This window comes from Protopterus annectens, chromosome 2.part1 (genome assembly GCF_019279795.1).
Source record: "Protopterus annectens isolate FY-2018-M chromosome 2.part1, PAN1.0, whole genome shotgun sequence".
Lineage (NCBI taxonomy): Eukaryota > Metazoa > Chordata > Ceratodontiformes > Protopteridae > Protopterus > Protopterus annectens.
Window position 1 is genome coordinate 694,708,277 of NC_056729.1, and position 21,272 is coordinate 694,729,548.

At 41.3% G+C, this 21,272-nt stretch overlaps 1 protein-coding gene across 1 annotated transcript in view; it reads left to right on the top strand.

Moving 5' to 3' along the window:
- The window catches only part of LOC122794902, a 2,498,277-nt gene that overhangs the window by 1,260,700 nt on the left and 1,216,305 nt on the right, over positions 1-21,272 (top strand). The window contains exon 9 of the mRNA XM_044063498.1: positions 20,751-20,947. Coding sequence (XP_043919433.1) covers positions 20,751-20,947 — 197 coding nt within the window. The remainder of the gene's footprint in view (positions 1-20,750; positions 20,948-21,272) is intronic.

Sequence of the window (21,272 nt, forward strand, 5' to 3'; positions counted from 1 at the left end):
AGAGACTTTATCCATCTGTGCCACAGGGCAACTTATTTTGCTTACATTCTTATGATCTTCAGTCATATAAGCTTTAGACTTCTGTTAGGGAATTTTGAAGTGCTAGAGGACAGTGTGGTCTGTACCTTCAGCATCAGATTTCTGTGGTTTGTGGCACATAATTGAAAGCTGGTGTGCCCATTTTCCACTGTGTAGCACTAAACATCACACGCATCCCTGTACATATGTCAGTAGGATATTCATCCTTTAGAGCTCCCACCCTTCTTTTATACCCACTTGCATTGCATTATTGTAAAGTCAGATATCCTCTTTCTGTAAGGTACATGCCTCAGTGCACATTGTACAATAATTGCTCCATGCAGCTTAGCAATGTCAGCATGTGGTCATCCACCGACATGCACTTTGAGTGTTTATACCATGCCAGGGTTATCCTCTAGGGTGTGTGGCTGCACAGTGGATTTAGTCAGTTTGTTGCAGCCACAGTGACCGTTATTCCCTGAAGAGAGGCTATGTAAAGGTTTTCCATCTATTGGTTGTGTTCCAAGTAGCAAGCATAAATGCAATCAAGACATTAAGTCTTTAACTTTCAGAACCAAAACACTATGTATTTCTTTATAAAAGTAAGTTTTACATTTGCAGGTGTATTAAATGCTGGAGCTTACAAATGATATTAAAAATGAAATATTTCATATTAAAATATTAATATTAATTAAAAGTCAATAAATAAATAAAATTGAAGTGGCAGCTGCTCCATTACTTGTTCTAGCAACACAGTATAAAGCTGTGTCATAGGTAAGTGTCCCAGAATAGTTCCCTGATATTATCATGAAAATGCACCAAGTTATTTTAGAGGTGAAGCCTTTGACAACCAGGGAGCAAAAATAGCTAAAAACTATATCCAGGGAATGGCATGCTGTGAAGTGGTCAGTAGTAACTAGATTAAATGCTGTAATTGTGGATATTTGTACATATTTAGAAGATTGTGATTGGGTTTCCAATCTTAAACAGTTTAAGTTTCTGAGACATGGATGTCAAGAAATTCACCTTAGAAGTGACGAATCTTGACTCATGGTGAGTGCACATAACATGCAGGTTTTGATCAAAGACACCCAATCCTAATTCTTCTTATTACGTGGAACTTTAGGTGCTCCAGGTAGTACTTGTTGCAGAAAAAAGTGTATGAGGATGACATGTTTTACAGCTTTCAGACCTGTAAAATATGTATTGTTGCCACTTAAATAATGAGCAGAAAGAAGAAGGGTCTCTCTGATGGACACATAGATTTAAAAGCTATTGGACACTTCACTGTGCAATATATTAGTGCGTCACAACAAGATGCATAACAGCATTTAAAGCTGTGAAAATTATGTGGGGACTGCACTGAGATTCCTGCTGTTTACCTTTAGATTTAAGCATAATAAATGCTGAAAAGTGCTTTAAGCACCTTAATGTCCAAAGACAAAGATGTCTTTTTCCTGAATTTGGAGTGTAATCATGGTGGTCCATGCACTACATTTATATCAAGTTTTAAATTCAACTGTTGTTTTCTGAAATGTCCCTATGTCTGTGGTGCTGGAAGATTTATGGATTTTGATACAGTCAGTTTTCAGTGTGAGTATTAATTCTGTCTTCTTCCTGTGCTTATCACTGTTATTTATTTTATTTATTGCATTTATTTACCGGGAAGGTGGCCTAGGTGAGCACATTTTCAGTGGAGACCCGGGGAGAAAAGCTCCACATACAGTTAGCAAGTAGATACCAGTGGCGACTGGTGACTTCAAATTAAAGGGGTGCTGCAGGAGACAGCAGAATGGGTGGGGGCAATGGGAGGGGGTGTGGTCAACTAGAAATGGGTGGGGCTATGCTCAAAAACACAACAACTGGAACTTTAATTAAATACGCAGCCCTGGGTGCCAAACCATCATTATGAGAGTCCAATCAGGACAAAATGAATTGTAGAAGAAAAAAAATATTTCAATGCATTGCCTACATGACAGCTTACTTAATATCTAGATGGAAACAAAAGGGCTGTGAGGCATGAAAAAATAAATTACTTTTTAAATACTTTACTGGAATCAAGTATAACAAAAGCAAGCTTCTTCTTGTACTGCAGTTCTAATTATAAGTTATATTCAGCTTTATAAAATTACCAAGTAACATGCTGAAAGTAGAAATCTCTGTGATGCCCCCACTTGTAAAAATGTTTCTTATCCAAAAAAGACCTGCTGCCTAACAACAACTGTCTACTTGTTTCATGTGGAAAACATGATCAAAGTAAAAAATGAACAGCAAACAAGAAACAAGCTCAAGATAAATTGCTTAAAGGATTACTGCACAGGTTATGGACCACACATGATAGATTGGCATTTTGTTTAGTTTACGGGTAAAGCCTGCAAAGAGGACTGCAAATCTCCAACCAATGTAATGAGCTTCTGAAAATACTGTAATCCTGTCCTTTATTACAAATACTATCATATGTACCTAAGGCTTGTACATTATCTAGTTATGTAAATATTCTCTGCATGGCAACAACAAAAAGGCTTTCAGTGTTGGTAATTATTTAACAGTATGCTTATTAAAGGTTACTTGCATCTTACAATCTCAGACATGCTTACCCAATGGTCATTAAAGCATTGCTACTTAAACACAAAGCAACAGGGCACTGCGACATCATGCATTTGCTGAATAATAAGAATTATAAATCAACAGTAGAAAAATATGACAGAAAAACAGAACATTCTGCAAAGTCAATGACAGATGAAAAGCCACTGTCGTACTTGTGTCTACCTTGGATGGGGGAATACTCTGCTCACTTACACTGCATAATTGCTCCTTGCCTTGCTTGGACACATCCAGAGTCACTACATGGGGGAGTGGGGTGCAACAAGTATGTCACAATTTGAAATATCTCTGGCTGATGGTGATAGCTCTGACACTCATACCTCTCAACTCCAGAGCAAGATATCTGGACAAACCATACATAGAAGTGGGACACAGGCCCAAAAATAAGGACAATTTTTAAATATTGCTCTTATAAACTTAGAAAGGTAATAGAATAGTAGTAGGTCTTGCATTAGTATGAATTTTCTGAAAGGTATGAAATCTGTAACTCAAATGCCTGCCATTATTTTCTAACTTCAATCTTTAATGATTTGTCACTAATGTGGCAGAAAACCACAGTTTTATGAAAAACAGACCAAAAATGTGATGCAAAAATATAAAATTGCCCAACAATACAGCTGGGAACATGTCAAAGAAGGGATACCTTTTTAATATTAGTACTGTTAACTTGAGCAGCTGACAAAATAAGAGCATGTACATTCTTTTCTGAAATAAAAGTAATCTATAACTCTGATCATTACAGTTATTTATAACTGTAAACCCTCCACGTTTTCTTCCAAAATTGCCATTTTGTGGAGGGGTTATTAGGGGGAGAGCAACATTATGAGCCAAACCTGGGGACAGTTGAGAGGTTTGGATATTCCTAATTCTATAAAGTGATTTATTTGCATGTACCTCTCAACCTCTTAGTGCAGGAAATCTGGACAAGGCCAAATAAATATATTGGGGGAACATACAAACAGTACTAAAAATTGCTCTTGTATAAACTTAAGACAGTTGATAGAATAACAGGTCTTGCTTTAGCATGCATTTTTCTGAAGGTTATAACGTCTGAAACTCAATGTCTGTCATTATTTAGTGACTTCATTCCTAAATGATTTGCCAGCAAACCATACATTTTATGAGGAACAAACCAAAAATAAGAAGTAAAAATCTATTCATTCTTCAAAAATCTGGACAGTTGAAAGGTATGATTCAGCCGGGGCTGTCTGAGTTTGCTGCCCCCCCCCCCTCACAAAATCATGGTCAAATGGAGCCTCCCCCCTGCAGCCATTCCAATGTCCCATTCCTTTGTTATTTCACCCCATTTACTATAAACACTGTAATGTGCGTACTGCTTTACTTCTGCGATGATTTGGATTTTATTTGAAAGTTTTATTTTGCATTTTACAGCACAAACCCTAATAGATATCTGCTAAACAAAGCAATGCAGTCTCACAATGAAAATAGACTTAGCATTAAAACTTCTCTGCCCTTGAAACTCACATTCATTGAAACAGCACTGAAACCCACATTCAAAGAAAATACATTTTGCCAGTGGCAGATAAAGATTAACTTTGGGCTGTTTTCAAATCATAGGCCCCTTGAACATGAAATATACACATGCTCTTTGATACACCTTCATGATTGTATTAAATTATATTCCTTGTACAATACAGTACAGTTTTTACAGGGCATTTTAAATGTATTGTTTTGAACATTTTACCAGTAAACAATGAAACAAAATGCATGCACCAATAATGACAAAACTGCCCAATTCAGAAGATTTCCATCATAAAAGTCTACTCAAACTTACATTTCCATCATAAAAGTCTACTCAAACATTTACAGTCCACCAGTATCAGTAAATATGCACAATCTCTGAAGAAGTAAAAGTCATCTAAATAATTCCACATTAAAGAAATCTGTAACTAATGAAGAAGTTGCTGCTAGCAAACAACTTTATATGTCATTGTTTCATCTACAAATAAAGCGGTTGTTGCCCTTGAGGAATAAATTGCCCATGTTACATTAAAGAAATGATAAGCTAGTAATATCGCAGTAGGGAATGGATGGCAAACTGATAACAGGTTCATAGTTACTAGGTATCTTCGCCAAAAAGGACAGCAGCATCCACCCCATTTACAACACAGTACAGTATCAGCAATGCATCTACCTACTGTGGGAGTAGAACCCACAGCCTTCTGCATCAAAAGCAAGTACACTACCTGTTGTGCTATTAACAATGCAAGTAGACTCACCATAAGTAGTACTAAACTTTTGTTCCCCTGCAGCTCTCAGCTCCTTGTAAAATCTACTTGACACTTCGCTGTATCTCTGAACTTTGCAGCACAAGAACTCTGGAAAAAGCCAAAATTTATTGGGGGGGGGACAAAAGCCCAAAAAACAGGGACACATTTTAAACATTGCTTGTATAATGTTGGAAAGTTGCTGCAATACAATGCTGTGTTACTACCATACATTTCACTGCCAAGTCTTGAACCCAGAGGAACCCTGTGCAAAACAGTCAAAGCAATATACCACTATGCCAAATCAGCTGTTTTGTGAAAGAGAGGAAGACCGAAACTTAAATGACTACCATTTAGTGAATTCAGTTCTCACCACAGCTGTCAACCTCTTAGCACAAAACACCTGAACAAAGCCAATAATGGGGGAATACAGCCACCAAACATATTCTGTGAATTCAGTTCTCACCATACCTCTCAACTCTTAGCAAAAAACACATGGACAAAGCCAGTAATGGGGAAATGCAGCCCCCAAACATATTCAGTGAATTCAGTTCTCACCGTAGCTCTCAACCTTAGCACAAAAAACCTGGACAAAGCCAATAATGGGGGAATACAGTCTCAAAAATAAGGACAAATTTCAAATATCCATGTTATAAACTTAGCAAATTGCTAGAATAAAAGGTCATCCACTTTCTGAAGAATATGAAGTCTGAAATTCAAATGCCTGTTATTTTTATTTAACATTTGTTAACAAGGAAAGTCTGACTTGGAACAAAAGCCAAGTTTCAGCAGAGCAGGGAGAAACACTCCAGACACACATCTTTGTAAGATGGGAAGATATGCAGACTCCACACAGAAAGCACCCCAGCCAAGAATCAAACCAGAGAACCTGTAGCTGTCAGGCAACAATGCTACCAGTACACCACTGCACTACTGACTTTGCCAGGAACAACAAACATACAGAAACCACAGATTTTTATGAGGAACAGAACAAATATGATGCAAAAACCTGCAATTTTTTTACAAATGGTGGTGGGTAGGGAATTCAGGCCCTTACTACCTGCACCCAAAGTACAGGGTTCAAGCCTGAGTATTCTCTACCCACCACCATGTGTTCTCTGTAGCCACCAGTATGTAGCAACTGGGGCATTACACACACACACACACACACACACACACACACACACACACACACACACACACACACCGTTCGTCCTCTGTAGCAGCCAGATTAGTCCTGAATTGCATACCCTACCTCCATAGCAGCTAATCAAACTCCGTTCCTCCAAAGCAGCAGATTAAACTCCTCGTCCTCCGTAGCAGCCTGAATCCGTCCTCTGCAGCAGCCCACTCTATACAGATCAACCGTCCATCCTCTGTAGCAGCCCACGCAAGCTCTACTGGTTTCCCCGTGAGAAGAGAGTAGGCTGGAGCCTCCAGCCTGCAGGCAATGCAGTCCGGTGTGCTTCCGGTCTGTGTGGTCATCACCGCACAGACTTCTGGGCTGGCAAGGTGGAGATCCCTTTCTTCCCTATCCAGACTACCTAACACAGCAGTCTGGAGTTCTGAGTACCAGGAACTCCAAGCACGCATGCATGGAGTTCGGGACTCGTGATTTTTTTTTTCTTTTTACTTTTTACAGGTGGGGGGGGACTTGCGATTTGTTTTTATTCTTTTCTGTTTTTTGCTACAGGTGGGGGGCTGCAGTCCTGCTGTTCAATAACATGCAGATATTATACAGTAACAAGTTGGAAATAGTTTAACAAGTCAGGTACAAAATATAACTACATACCAGAGCTAACAGATATTATGCAGTAACATGATAGGACATAGTGTGAGCAAAAGGTTTAGATTATTTATATACATACTACCCAATTACTGCAAAGCAGCAAACGTTTAGATTAATTAATTATATACATACTACCCAATTACACTATGCAAGTAATTAGCATTGTTAGAGGATTTTATGCAAGAGAAAGTCACCATAGAGGTTATAAATTGCTAAGGGTAAAAGCACACGTGATAGCAGTTTTTAGATATTAACTGTTAGAGATTTGTTATGTGCTATAGAGTGGATTTTGTGTAAATCTGTGTTGTACTTCTCAATAGCTTGTAAAAATGTTAATTCAGATTGTTGTAAAATTTTGTTTTGGATTATTTAGTTCTGCATTTTACCCTGTAATGTTAAATAATTCCTATTACTGACTTCAGTAACAAGGATGTCAGTTTAATTCTGATTTGTTGGTGTATTTTTCTATTTTATATGCATTTGTTAAGATCAAGACTAATAGCACTCTTGCTACAGAAATATTTTTCATATTTAGCTGAAACCTGTCTTGACCTATCAGTCAGAGTGAAGTCAATTATCTGTTTTATATTATAAAGTAACAGGGTGTTTAGTATTAAAAAGACTTGCACTCCGATTGGGCATTGGACAGCTCAATCATTGTGCTCAGTGTAACTTATGCATATTCAAACAGAAAGAATTCTAGCCTCTGAAATCTTCTTGAGTGGCCATGTTTTCTTTTGGGATAATTTCCTCTAGTGGGCAATAAATTATTTTGTATGGGTCAGGGCAAAAAAAAAAAAACAGTGTGAAGTGTCAGAGACATTCTGCTAAAGTCTGAACAGTTGAGACTTGTGCCAGTAACTGTACCTCTCAAGTGTCTACACTTTTTCAGAACATCCCTGATTTTCTCCTATTGTTCCTTGTATTTTTTCCTGGTAACTCACAGAGGATTTCTACTGTCAGTTGATAATGCCAGACATTAGAATTTCACACTTCCTACTGTTCACAAAATGCATAGTTGTTCTTTTACCTTTTCAACTATTTAAAAATTAGCCAAACTCATACTTGTCTCCCTGTTAGTTTTGGCTTTGTCCAGAATCCTTGGCAAAAGGAAGTAGACAGGCAAATATACAATATTTAATGTAAAAAAGAGACTGAGAAAGAGAGATAATATAATCCCTTATGTAGATGCCATATGTCTTTGCAGTACATTGCTATACAGTACGAGAAGCAGAAGAACACTGAAGTGTTATAAAATGTGATTATTTAAGTAAGGTAAGTAGGTACTTGTGTATTATCACAACCAGATTTGTCAGCAGGCATAATGGAACTTGTCTAATTAGTGCGTCAGTACAAAGTATGTTTAGCTGCTGTCATTAAATCAGTTGACTGAGTTATTCCATGAAGTATTTGTTGCTGTTTCTGTCAACATTTGTTTTAACTCTGCATAAGGTTATTAAACTAAAGAAAAGTATTAACAACCTTGTGTTGTCATTGTTATTGTACGTTTGCTGTAATTATTAGAGTTATCACTTCCATTGCCATTGCCAAGCATACCTCTCAACTTTACCACATTATGAAGAACGTTGCTCATGTATAGTCCTAAAGTCCACATTCCTTGCAGTCCATATTGAAAGGATCTGTCACACATTGAATGTTAAGAAGATTTTTAACTGATATCCATGTTACATTATACTGGGAGATAATGGAGAACGCTGGACTGAGTGTAACTCGTGTCTATGAGTACGAGTGCGACATATGCTCAGTGTAGCACTCTCCATTATCGCCTAGCACTTAATCTCTTGCCTCCAGAAACAATCAAGTTTTTAAAATATCACTAGTATTATTTTGAAAAGTTCACGAAGTAAGATAACCTTAATCAGTCGATAAATAATTATTGCAAAATTCCTCTTCTTAATACATAAATACCAGATGTCCTTCTATTCCTATGTTGCAGTATTCTTTGTGTGGGATTTTCCACCTCAGGCCACCCGTACGTCAGCTCGTATACAAAAGCTTCAGCTTGACTGTTATAGTTGCGTGGGATGTCACATGTAGGACCATAAACCAGGGACCTTAAATGTGACATCTGCACACACAGACCTCAGAACTTTTCAGCCCCAGATGACTGTCACTTTGTGTGCTTTGCTCCTTCACCGCAAGATATCTTAAAGCTAAGTACCCTGTTGGGGTTTTCTTCTTTATCCTCTAGCTAAAGCTTGGTTTGTTGTAGTAATCTTTAGTGGATGTCATCAAAAAAGGGCAAATGCCAATGCGGGCGCCAGATACCCCATAAAGGCATGCACGACCGCTGTGTTTTTTTTGCTTAGGCCGGGAGCACGATCACAACTCTTGCTCTAAGACCCTCTGGCTACACTTAACCTCTCTCTAGAAAACCAACGTGTAAAAAAAATTAGCACTCAGGATGGATCCTGTCTTGGAAGCCCCGACTGAACATCCATGAAGGAAGGCCAAGATTCCTAGGTCCTCTTCCACTGCTGCTCCGCTTTCAGACTCCCCACCAGCTACCGATTTAGGAGTTGAAGGATGTCCGACAGATCCGTCGACTTCCACGGTGACCTTTGAGGAAGCCACTTCGCAGTTGATGACAAGTACGTCCCCGAGCCAACCCAGACATCGGCTACCGACGAGATTTAGGGGGAACCAGACACAGCAGGGCCTCCAACCGGAATTCCTCCTCCCGACACAGCTACCCTTAGCCAGGCATCCAATTCCAGGCCTAGGCTTAAGTCCACCCCTTCCAAAAAGAAACAGAAAACCAAACATCTGGCTACACCAACCGAGGGCCTACCAGACTGACAGTCCTTCACTTCATCTTTGATGCAGGCCTTTATGGCCCTTAGGCCTTCAGCCTCTTCTCCATCTACTCTTCCTCTCCTCAGCCCTAGGCCTGCCTCCTCTCTTCCACCACCTACCTCACAAGACAGGTTAGAAGAGCAAGAGACCTATTATTCATCTTCAGATGAATCTACTTCTTACATTTCCCAAATAGCCTCTCCTCAAGAGCATTATTCCCCAGATGAATCCATTGAAGGGGACTTCCCTCCTGAGGATATCACCTTTGGTGAAACCATAACCAAAATGAAGTAATACTTCAAATGGGACACCTCACAAATATCTGATAATCAAAAAAGGTATTTTGAACTATTACAAGTTGAATCCCCTCCTTCTGCCATTCCACCTGTTATTCTTGCCTGTTTAGATCCCTTTTCCTCAGCCTCAGACACCAGATTCCCAGCCACCTACCCTAATAGGCCAGACCGCCTCTACAAGGTGCCTGTTGACAAGAAATTTCTAGACAAACCTCCCCTGGCAGATCCTGCTTTGATTGCCATTTCACCAGGTAAACAATCCAGACTCATTCCATCTGCCTCTCTCTTACCTATGGACAAAGACAGCAAAACAGTGGATATAATTGTAAAAAGTTTTACACCTCGTCCACATTGGCCTTTAGAGCCATCAACTGTCAAACCCATTTGACCAAATATGCTTTGGCCTAGTCTCTCAAGCCGCTACTCTGCTGGCTGCTACTCCTGACTGCCCCACTAAATCTGACATCTCTTCCAAACTATCTCTGGCTGTTCAAGTAGCCATACACTCCATTAGATGCAGTTATGATGCTGCACAGGGCTCTGCACGCTCTGCAGCATCTGCCACTGTACTCAGTAGATGTTCCTGGCTTTGTCTGCAACACTTACCAGAAGACTTCAAGTCTCAAATCTTAGATGCCCCTCTGGACCGTAATTTCCTGTTTGGTAAACAGTCAGCTGACCTATTCAAAAATCTGCAGGAAAAGAGTAAGGAATTGCAAGACATCAAGCATCTTCTGGTGTCCCCTATTCCTAAATATTACAGGAATTACCATGCCAAAGCCACCTTTATCAGAAGAAACCCTACCCCAGCTGGACCTACTTCTTCCAGACACAAGAGGGGCCAGAAGACAAACCCCTTCCAGGCCAATTGTCTTTGAACCTTCTCTCGACATCTATTTCAAGATAGAGGAGGTTCCAACAATACTTGAGTGTCTTGCCCTCCTTCTCCTTTCTGCCCACCTCTCCCACTGCCTCCCCTTTTGGAAAACCATCAACACAGACAAATGGGTTCTGGCAATTATTCAAAAGGATACTTCCTCTCCTGGAAAGAAAGGCTACCCTTAAGGGGTATCCCCTTCCCCCCAAAAAATCTGAGACATCTCTTCCCACATATTCTGACAGACCTTCTGAACTTGGGCCCCGTAGAACCTGCCCCTCCAGGGCAGTTAGGAAAGGACTTCTATTCAAGACTATTTCTGGTCCCCAAAAGATGGAGCATGGAGACTGATTCTAGACCTTTCCTTCTTAAACCTATTTTTAAAAGTCCCCACCTACAGAATGCTATCCCTACCAAATCTACTCCCTTTCATACCAGCCCAGGCATTCATGGCCACACGTGACCTGAAAGAAGCCTATCTGCACATACACATTCTACCTTCCCACAGACAATTCTTATGTTTTTCTGGACCCTCCTCTTCCTTCCAATTTACTGCATTGCCCTTTGGTTTGTCCACTACCCCAGAGTGTTCACAGAATGCCTGGCACCTGCCATAGCCTATTGCAAAACACAAGGGATCCAGGTTTACCCCTACCTGATTGACATCCTGATCCTAACAGACTGCTAGGAAACCCTGTTAATCCATCTAGAGTTCACCATGTGGTTACTACAAAGGCTGGAGTTCACACTCAACTTCCCAAAATCCTCCTTGACCCCAGAACAAGACAAAATATTTCTAGGTTGCAGGATCAAAACAGACATAATGAAAGCTTTCCATCCCAGGACAAGGTCAGCTCCTGACCTCCCACTTCAAAGCTCTGCTGCAGACCCAGCAAATAACTGCAAGGCAATTCCTATGGACCCTGGGCCTAATGGCAGCCGCCATCCCCATGCCTACCAGTAGCCAGAATGCACATGCGAAAGCTACAGTGGTAGCTAAAAAAATGTATGGTCTCAGCACCAACAACCTCTAGAGCAAGAAATCACTCTCCTGCCCTGCCTACAGTCAGAATTAAAATGGTGGATTCAGCAAGTCCAGCTGAATCCGGGCTTTCCGCTGCAGCTACCTCTCCCAAACCAGTTCATGCATACGGATGCTTCAGACTTAGGATGGGGAGCCACAATGGCAAGCTACAGGGTTCAAGCAAAGTGGCACCCTTCCTTAAAAAACAAACACATCAACATGAGGGAAGTGACAGCAGTCCTTCTGGCACTTGAAAGCCTTCCTTCCACTCCTACAACCAGGTGTTCTCCAAATAATAACAGACAACACCACAGTTATGTGGTACCTCAACAAGCAGGGAGGGACAAAAGTGTACCACCTTTGCAGACCAATCTTACTAATCTGGGGCCTAGCCTCACAACACATCTTATATTTGCAGGTATCCCACACCCCCCTCGCAGGACAACAAACAAGCAGACCTTCTCAGCAGGACATCCTCTCCAAATCACAGATGGATGCTGGACAGGAATGCCTTTCTAGATATTGTCCATTGATGAGACACACCTCAAGTAGATTTGTTTGCCTCCCCCCAGAACAGACAACTGCAGAGCTGCTCCCCACTAGCTTGGAGAATAGACGCATTCAGCATTTCATGGAAGGGAAGGTTTCTGTATGCTTTTACTCCCTTCCCATTAATTCAAAACGTTCTCCTGTAAATCAGGAGATGAACCAAAATCTTGTTGGTGACCCCTACTGGCCAAGGCAGCACTGGTTCCCCTACTTCTCAATACCACTGACACTGTTGGTGATACATTTGTAATTCCCTTCAGGCACCACTACTCACAGGACATGCTTTCAGTCCTGAGGGAGACCAGGAAACCTACTACAAGAAAATCTTACTTAGCTAAATGGGAGAGATTTTCAAAATGGCGTCCGAGCAAGGGCAGGGATCCATGCACTGCAGATTCCCCTAGCCCTTGCCTATGTGTGTCAACTAGTAAGGGGGCTTTCTTACTCTTCAGTGAAAGTCCACCTTTCAGCAATCTCAGCCTGCCTGCCTTTAGACCCTCCCCTATTAGCCAGGCTTGATGTGAAGCTATTCTTAAAAGGAGTCTTATACATCGGACCACCAAGCAAACCCATCCCACCACCATGGGACCTAAACTTCATCCTGGAAAAACTAACCCAGTCTCCATTTGAACTTGCTAGTATGGCTACTCTGCAAATGTGCACATGGAAGACAGTCCTGCTAGTGGCCACAACTTCAGCCAGAAGGGCATCTGAATTACAGGTCCTCATGGCCTGCCCTCCATACACTACCTTCCACAAGGACAGGGTAACACTAAGAACTAACCCTTCCTTTATGCCGAAGGTGGGCATTGATCTGTCCTTATTTGAACTGTTTCTTACTGAAATTGGTACATCTTGTTTTCTGTAGCATAGACAAGATCCAGGCCTGCTGAATCTAGCTTTGTTTGTATGCTTGTTGTTTGTTTGCTTGTTATTTCCCTGAAACGCTAATTCCACCCAAAATGCGGCTTTTCAGCGCTTCTGTGGATCCCTAGTGATATCTGCATTGCTTACTGTACTTATTTCCTTGTTTCACTTGAAAGAAATTTACTGTTTGTCGTTTTTGCATTTAAGTTACCTGTAACACATTGTATTTAAGTTACCTGGCACTTGCTCACTAAGTCAGCACTAAAAAATTAAAAGCACTACACCCTCACGAACTCCCCTTGAGTACCTTGTTCCCCATTGGCCCTTTTTTCAATTATAAAGGAATTCCCAATACTATTCTAGCATGTCCAAAGGTCAGTTGTCAATCTCCTGTCTGGTCCAGCTGGTGAATCTGGGAATCTTGAGGCAATGTTACAACTGCCTCATGTACACAGACAACCCTCTCATCCTCCCAACAAATTCCAACACATGTGAGAGATGCAACCATATAGCCAAACTGGAGGCTAAGCTCTCTCAACTCAGTACTGGCGTAACCAGTTAGGAGGAGAAGGAAACCACACTCACTACAATTCCAGTCTCACATAGACCTACCACGACAGCAAACCAAACACATAAACACACAAAAACATACTCGGAGGCTCTAAATAAAAATCTGCCTAAGCAGCAGAGACCTCCAAAGCAGACACCCAAGCAACCGCTACCCCAAAACAAAACACGTGCAACACATAGCTCACAAAGCCAGTGTGCCGAACAGTCACAGCCCTTAAGGCTAAACAACACACCTGATACACTTGTAATAGGTGACTCTATCGTCAGGCAGACTGACGTCCCGCTCACCAGGCTGAAGAAGGAGAAGGTCACGGTGAGCTGCCTGTCGGGCGCTAGGATCCGCCACATAACACAAACACTCAGGTCACTCCAAGGCAAGTACAAATATGACTCAGTCATTGTCCATGCTGGTGTGAATGACATGAGACGTACCTCCCTGGACTACATGAAAAGAGACATAGAGGAGCTCTCTTGAGCATGTAGCCCAGGCCGGTATGACCCTGGCCTTGAGTAGCATCTTACCCTCACCAAGAATGATGCCACAATATGAAGACAAGATGATCAATTTCAACAATTAGCTTAAGTATTGGTGTAATTCAAAGGGGATCCAATGCCTGTCAGCCTGGGATGACATGCTCTACAAGCCACGATGCTTCGCTAGGGACGGCTTGCACCTGTCACCCCTGGACTTTCGGATATTGGCAAAGGCTCTTGCTACCCCCATAGTGCCTTTTTTAGGCAAGGCTCGAAAGACAAACCAACCTCCATAGGTATCACAAGGGATAAGAAACTAAGAGTAATGCTACTCAACGCCAGAAGTCTAAACCTCAAGATGCACGCACTCGAAACTCTCCTTAGCATGGAGAACATCGATATCTGTGCAGTAACAGAAACCTGGTTCAAGGCTCCCGAGAGCACCCCAGCACTACCAGGTTAAACCTAATACCATGCTTTTCGGCCCCAAAACTTGGACCGAACCACAAGAGGAGGGGGAGTATCATTATTCATCAAAGATACCCACACCTCCAGGTTGGTGGCACAGCACGAAGCATCAGAGACTATCCATGTGCAACTAACAGTGGGTAAAACTGCCTTCCAGTTTATAGCCTGCTACAGACCACCCTCCCAAACCCAGGAACCCCACTCGGCCTTCCTGAGAACACTGGAAAAAATGAAGTTCTCTCCAAACACCATTATATTGGGTGACTTCAACTACCCAAACATAGACTGGGAGCATTACTCTAGTTCCAACACCCTAGCCCAAAGGTTCCTAGAATTTATAAACTCAAATGCTATGGAACAACTTGTTACCACTCCCACAAGAGGGGAAAACATACTGGACCTGATCATCACCAACATGGGGACTCTATGCTCCAGACCAGAAGTGTATCCCTCACTGGTAAGATCAGACCATAAACTAATCTCACTGGATATTCACATCCCGACCCCACCCCCTGCCCAGAAAACCACAGTGAAAAACTTCTCTAAAGCAAATTTCACACTCCTCAAAACCGAGGTGGAATCCTTCAAAGCCCCCGGGCCTGTGGAAAATACGGCCCAGACCGCAGAATCCTTTATAAATGCATTCTATGAACACCTTCAGGAATGCATGGATCATGCAATCCCATATAAAACCAAGACCCAATCCTCCAAAGGCAGGCGTCCTGTCTGGTGGACCCCAGCCATAAACAAACTATACAATAGAAGGAGGAAGCTACTACATGATAGAGCAAAATCCCAAAAAGGGAAGGCATCTCTGATCAGTATTAGCAAAAAACTACGGGCACTCATAAAATCGTCTAAGGCCAGCTTCGAGAGAAAAATTGCACAGGACACTAAGGATAATCACAAGGCTTTCTTTAGTTATGTTAGGAACCTGGGCGGAATTCGAGATATGCTCAGAATTAGTCCAAAATGACAAAAATACACCGAACCCACAGACATTGCCAACATCCTAGCTGACAGGTTCAGCGCAAACTTCTCCCACCAAAAGGACAAATATCTATCCCAGCAGAGTGCTGCCCCCCTGACATCTCAGATGCTTAGGTTAGAGCCGCCCTCTCCAAAGCAAAAAACACAGCATCAATGGGACCAGACGGTGTCCCGGGCTGCGTCCTACATGAACTCCAAGAAGAGCTAAACCCAAACATAAAACTACTGTTCAATCTCAGCCTTACTACAGGATATGTACCCAAAGAGTTGCGTACAGCAACAGTGGTCCCTCTCCACAAAGGTGGTGCCTCAACGGATCCTGGAAACTATCGCCTCATAAGCCTGACTAGCTTGATCTGCAAAGCTATGGAAAGGATCATCATGGACCTCATAAATAAAGATATTGGGGACCTACAGACACTGGATCCTACCCAGTTTGGCTTTGTTAAGGGCAGATCCTGCCTCTTAAACCTGGTCGATTTCTTTGAAACAGTCACCAAGGCCATTGACGAGACGATTGGACCTCGCAAAAGCCTTCGATACAATACCCCACTCGGGCATTATAGATAAGCTCACCAGCTTAAATATAAACCCCTATGTCACTAGATGGGTTGCAAACTGGCTCAAGGACAGAACCCACATGGTTAGAATTGCTGGAGCCATGTCAGATTCCAAACCAGTTACAAGTGGCGTCCCACAAGGCTCAGTCCTGGGACCTCTCTTGTTCAGTATATATTTCTCGGAGGTACAGACCAACACGGAAGGACTGTGGCTGACCAAGTTCGCAGATGACTGTAAACTGGGCGCCATAATCGACTCTCCAGCCGACACAAGCATCCTCCAAAAGGGCCTCATAGAAACAGACAACTGGTGCCAGGGCCATGGCCTCAAGCTAAACGCCAAAAAGTGTATAGTCATTCCTTTTGGCAAAAACAAAGTGCCCACAAATTACCACATAGGTGGTAATCCATTAAGTACAGAAGAAGTAATTAGGGACCTGGGGACCCAAGTTGATAGCAGTCTCTTTTTTGACAACCACGTGGCCAAAGTGGTTAGAAAAACATTTTATATAGCCCACCTTATCATGAAGGGATTCACATCTAGATCAGGGGAGGTCATCGTGCCTCTTTACTCATCCCTCATCAGGCCCATAATTGAGTACAATGCCCATTTTGGGATGTACCTTACCAGACACCTGCAGCAACTGGAAAGACCCCAAAAGTACCTCATCAAGAAGATCAAAGGGCTCAAACAGATGCCATATGCTGTCCGGTTAAAGAAACTCCAGCTCTACTCAGTGGCATACCGCCTGCTCAGAGGCAATCTGTGTCTGATGTATAAAGCCATGTCCAACCCGGAATTAATGGACATGCTGCCCCTCAGAAAAACCAAATCCCATCGAGCTACGCTCTCGAGAGACTTGAACCTAAGCACTGAAATAAACAGGACATGCTGGAGGGACAGATTCATAACCCAGAGGCTCCCTTCACTCTGGAATAAAATCCCAGTCCAGGTTAGGCAGAGTCCCTCATTGACTCTCTTCAAGAGGAATCTTGATGAGTGGATGGGAGATCGTAGGTTTACCCCGGGTATCACTTCTGTGTCACTGTTAGACAGAGGCACAGTATACTAACCTCGAAAAAGGGCATAGCAAAATTAATTTAAAATGGGTGGCGAAAGCCAAACACACTCTGGCTAGGCTTATAAATGCCCTAGGGCAAATAGCCTAGTATGAACCTATGAACCTTAAACCAATCTATTCATCTATCCACCTTCTACCCCTCTCCTACCAACGAAAGCAAGAGAATACTCCACTCCCTGGATGTACACAGACAGCTAAGATTTTACCTAGACAAAAAAAAATCCATAAGAAAATCCAATCAGCTCTTTGTTTCCTTCCATCTCAGGGCCTCGGGCAAGGCAGTCTCCAAGCAAACAATTGCATGTTGGTTTAGAAAAGCTATTTGCCTATGTTATTCACACCATGGCAAAAAATTCCAACAGGGAGTTAAAGCTCACTCCACCAGAGCAGTGGCAGCCTCCAAAGCATTCTTAAAAGGCCTGGACACTGCTTCCATTCTAGAAGCAGCCACATGGTCAGCCATTCACACTTTCACAGTACAATTAACCATTGTCTACAGAGCACGTGCAGGATTTGCCAGAGCAATCCTGCAGGGCTTTGTGGAATCAGCCTCTTCTACCTCCTCCCGTCCTTCAAACTAAGCTGTGGTACTCTCCCATATCAAGAGTACTGCAACATAGGAATCAAAGGATATAAAATAGTTGTGTCAAATCTTACCATAACCATAAATATCCTTCTCTTCCATATTGCAGTATTCCGTCCCACCCACCTAACCCTCTTATCCTTTCTCTCCCTCATTACTGATCTGTCTTAGGTCTCTTGGGGGTTATAACCTACCCTGTGACCAATTTAACCACATAATGGCTCCTTCACCCTATGACTGACATCACTGGCTACTCTACTCCAGCTGGGCTTTCAAGTTCTGAGGTCTGTGCATGCAGACGTCACATTTAAGGTCCCTGGTTTATGGTCCTACATGTGACGTCCCACGCAACTACAACAGCCAAGCTGAAGTTTTTGTATAGGAGCCGACGTACGCGTGGAGGTGGAAAATCCCACACAAAGAATACTGCAACATGAAAGAGAAGGACATCTATGGTTATGGTTATGGTAAGATTTTACACAACTATTCTTTATGTTGGTAAAGGACGCTACCCAGGAAGAGGAATTTTGCCATTATTCCTGTCCCTGTTTCACAACTAATGTGATAAAATAGTACTTGGGAATTTACACACCCCTTTTTACTATAAGATAAATTCCTTTTGCAAGAACATCGCAAATTATGCCTGCTTACAAATCTGGTTGCGATAATACGCAAGTATCGGTAAGTAATTTCTTTCTTTTATAATGTCATTGTATAATAGCAATAATCCCTGACTGGGTGGGGATATCACAGAGTTTTCCCCATGGTTTGCTTGTTTAATCCTCCAGGCTTCACTTTTGTGATCAGACCATGGCAACTATAGGTAAATCCTGTGAAAAACATATTCAGTCATGGATTATTGCTAAATTATTGCCCTTCCAGTTTTGTTGCTGTCCCCATTGTTTCAGTGGTTCAGCAGTTTGCACACGCACATTTCATTATGTGAGGATAAGAACATAGTGAATTTTTGCCCTACATGAGATGTAACTCTCAACTTCTTTGTTTATGAATCAGGGACAATGCCAAAAATAACAGAGGTTGGGCGGGAGAAAACACACAAAATGAGGAGCAATTCACTTACAAAGTTAATAAAACAAACTGTTTAACATAAACATGCATTTTCTGAACAGTAAGAATAAATTTGTAATGTCTGCCATTATTTATTTACTGTAACACTGTAATTTACCAGAAAATCGAAAAAAATTATGAGGAATTGGCCAAAAACATGAGGCACAATCAAGGACATGCTGGAAAATCAGGGACATTTGAGAGGTATGACAACAGGCATTTGGTTTCATATTTCAGTGCATATTGTTCATGCAGCATGAAGTGATGCTGCAGTCCTTGAAGTATTGTTTAGAAAATTTAGTATAAAGGTGTTAGTAGATTTCATCATGTAGTCCTAAGTTTGATTCCCTCTGTCCTTTCACTTGCATTGTGACTTTTGTGGAATTTATTTTATTTGTTTTCATTGCTCTGCAGGTCATTATTTTCTGCTTCACTATTTTATTATGAATCGTAATCTTTGTGGTTATAGTATGTTTTGAGAAGGAGAAGGCTTTGCCAAAAATACAAAACTGTGTCAGTATGATAAACCAAATCAGACCATTTTGGGATAAAATAATTTTTTGCATAATTACTTTTAGTTCTGCAAGGCAATTAGTTTGTTGATCATCATCGTAAGAGAAAAAAACATTTTTTTAAAAATTTTTGATCATAGTGTTCTTTTATTGATCACTGAAAAATGTCTTTCTGAGATCAGTACCTGGTGAAAAAGATTTTTCTTGGCCTAAATGATACTCTTACGGTCTTGTAGATTATTTCTTGCATCAGCTGCCTGCTTATCAGATTGCTATTGACTGTTGAGTAGTTTGTCTCATTTCTCAAGTTTTTTTTTTTATTTTAAGCTTGGATGTGCTTTTTTCACAGTTGTGCTGCAGTCATGTGATTGTGTCCAGTCAACTCCACTCCCATACACAAATGCACTACTTTTCTATTACTCTCACAGGACTTGGAGACAAACCAACTATTTTTTTAAACTATTGTAAACTGTTTATTGTGCCCCCTGAGTCACTTTCTACATTGTGTGGTGCGATGTTTGGAAAAAATGTCAAACCTCCATATCCATGTTGCCTTCTTATTATGTATTTTAAATCCTTCTTCTTTCAGTCTCAGCGTCATGATGACTTTCTTCCATCCTGACTCACTCTGGGACTTTGGCAGCATTTAACATTTTAGATCTGTGTTTTTTTAATAATTCTTTCTTTGGGTAGATTTTAATGTATGAGGAGCAGGGTTTGTTTTGCATAGTGTTGTTTGAGCAGGCAGTACGTGGACCAGTTGAATTTTGTGCACAGTCTCCATTTTAGAGCATAGGGTCACAAGTTTTCATTTTGTGCCCACCAGAGTACATGATGGATTTATCATAAAAGACAGCCTTTGCATTGAGTGTGTGTAAAATGCATTACAAATTCTGGAGATTAAAACAGAAAGTGAAAAAGTGGCAGAATATAAGGGTAAGTGCAGCTAATAAGTAAAGAGAGAAGTACCCAGTTTGTGAAACACTCAGATAAGAAGGTGTGTTGTACAGTGCACATTTTTTGTATTATAATAGTAGTACTGTGAATCCTGAAAAAGTATAGGTGACATACTGACAAAGAACTATGACAATATTTTATGACCTTGAATTCATGTGCAGCATTGGAGCTGCATGTAGTATGAAGAATGACTTAAAATGGAAAATACATACTTTTAGCAAGTTTAGTTGGTTCACGGTGGGTCAGTTTTTAACTGGTTAATGACAGATACAAGGGGCAATAACTGTAAGACTTTTTACCAACAATACTGCAGTAATTTCAGCCTACTGGTGTCGAATAATGAAATTAAAATACAGTTAATCACAGTATTCCTTTAATTTATGAACAGATACCCTGAATTGTTTTTGTGTTTTGCAGGGATAACATAGGATTTCCAATTGTGGAGTGCTCATCTGATGGAAGATTTATTGTGAGCAAGCCCCCTAACACAGGAGGTTTGGTTTCCTTTGGCACTGTTGCTGAACAGTTGATATATGAAATTGGTGATCCCTGTCAGTATCCTTTGCCTGATGTTGTATGTGATTTTTCTCAAGTCACCATCATGACTGTCCCAGGTGAGTTTATGTTCATTGTCAGACCATTAGAAAATGACAGAAACAAATGCTAAATAGGTAAAAGTCAAGATTAATGCATTTTAGTGCCAGTGTGCTTATCCATTTAAATTTTCTTTAAATGTCAGTGTAGCCAGGATACTGTTAGAAGCTACATTATCATTATTTTGCAGTTCAGAAGGGCATATAATTGAGGCTTTCAGGTGCTATGTTGCCCAAAGCTTCCATCAAGCAGGACACATGAGTAGTTTACACTTTTCGTAAAATTTCTGTCACAGACTGTGTTAATATATCATGGACATGTCAAATGTAGAGCTCACTCAGTAAA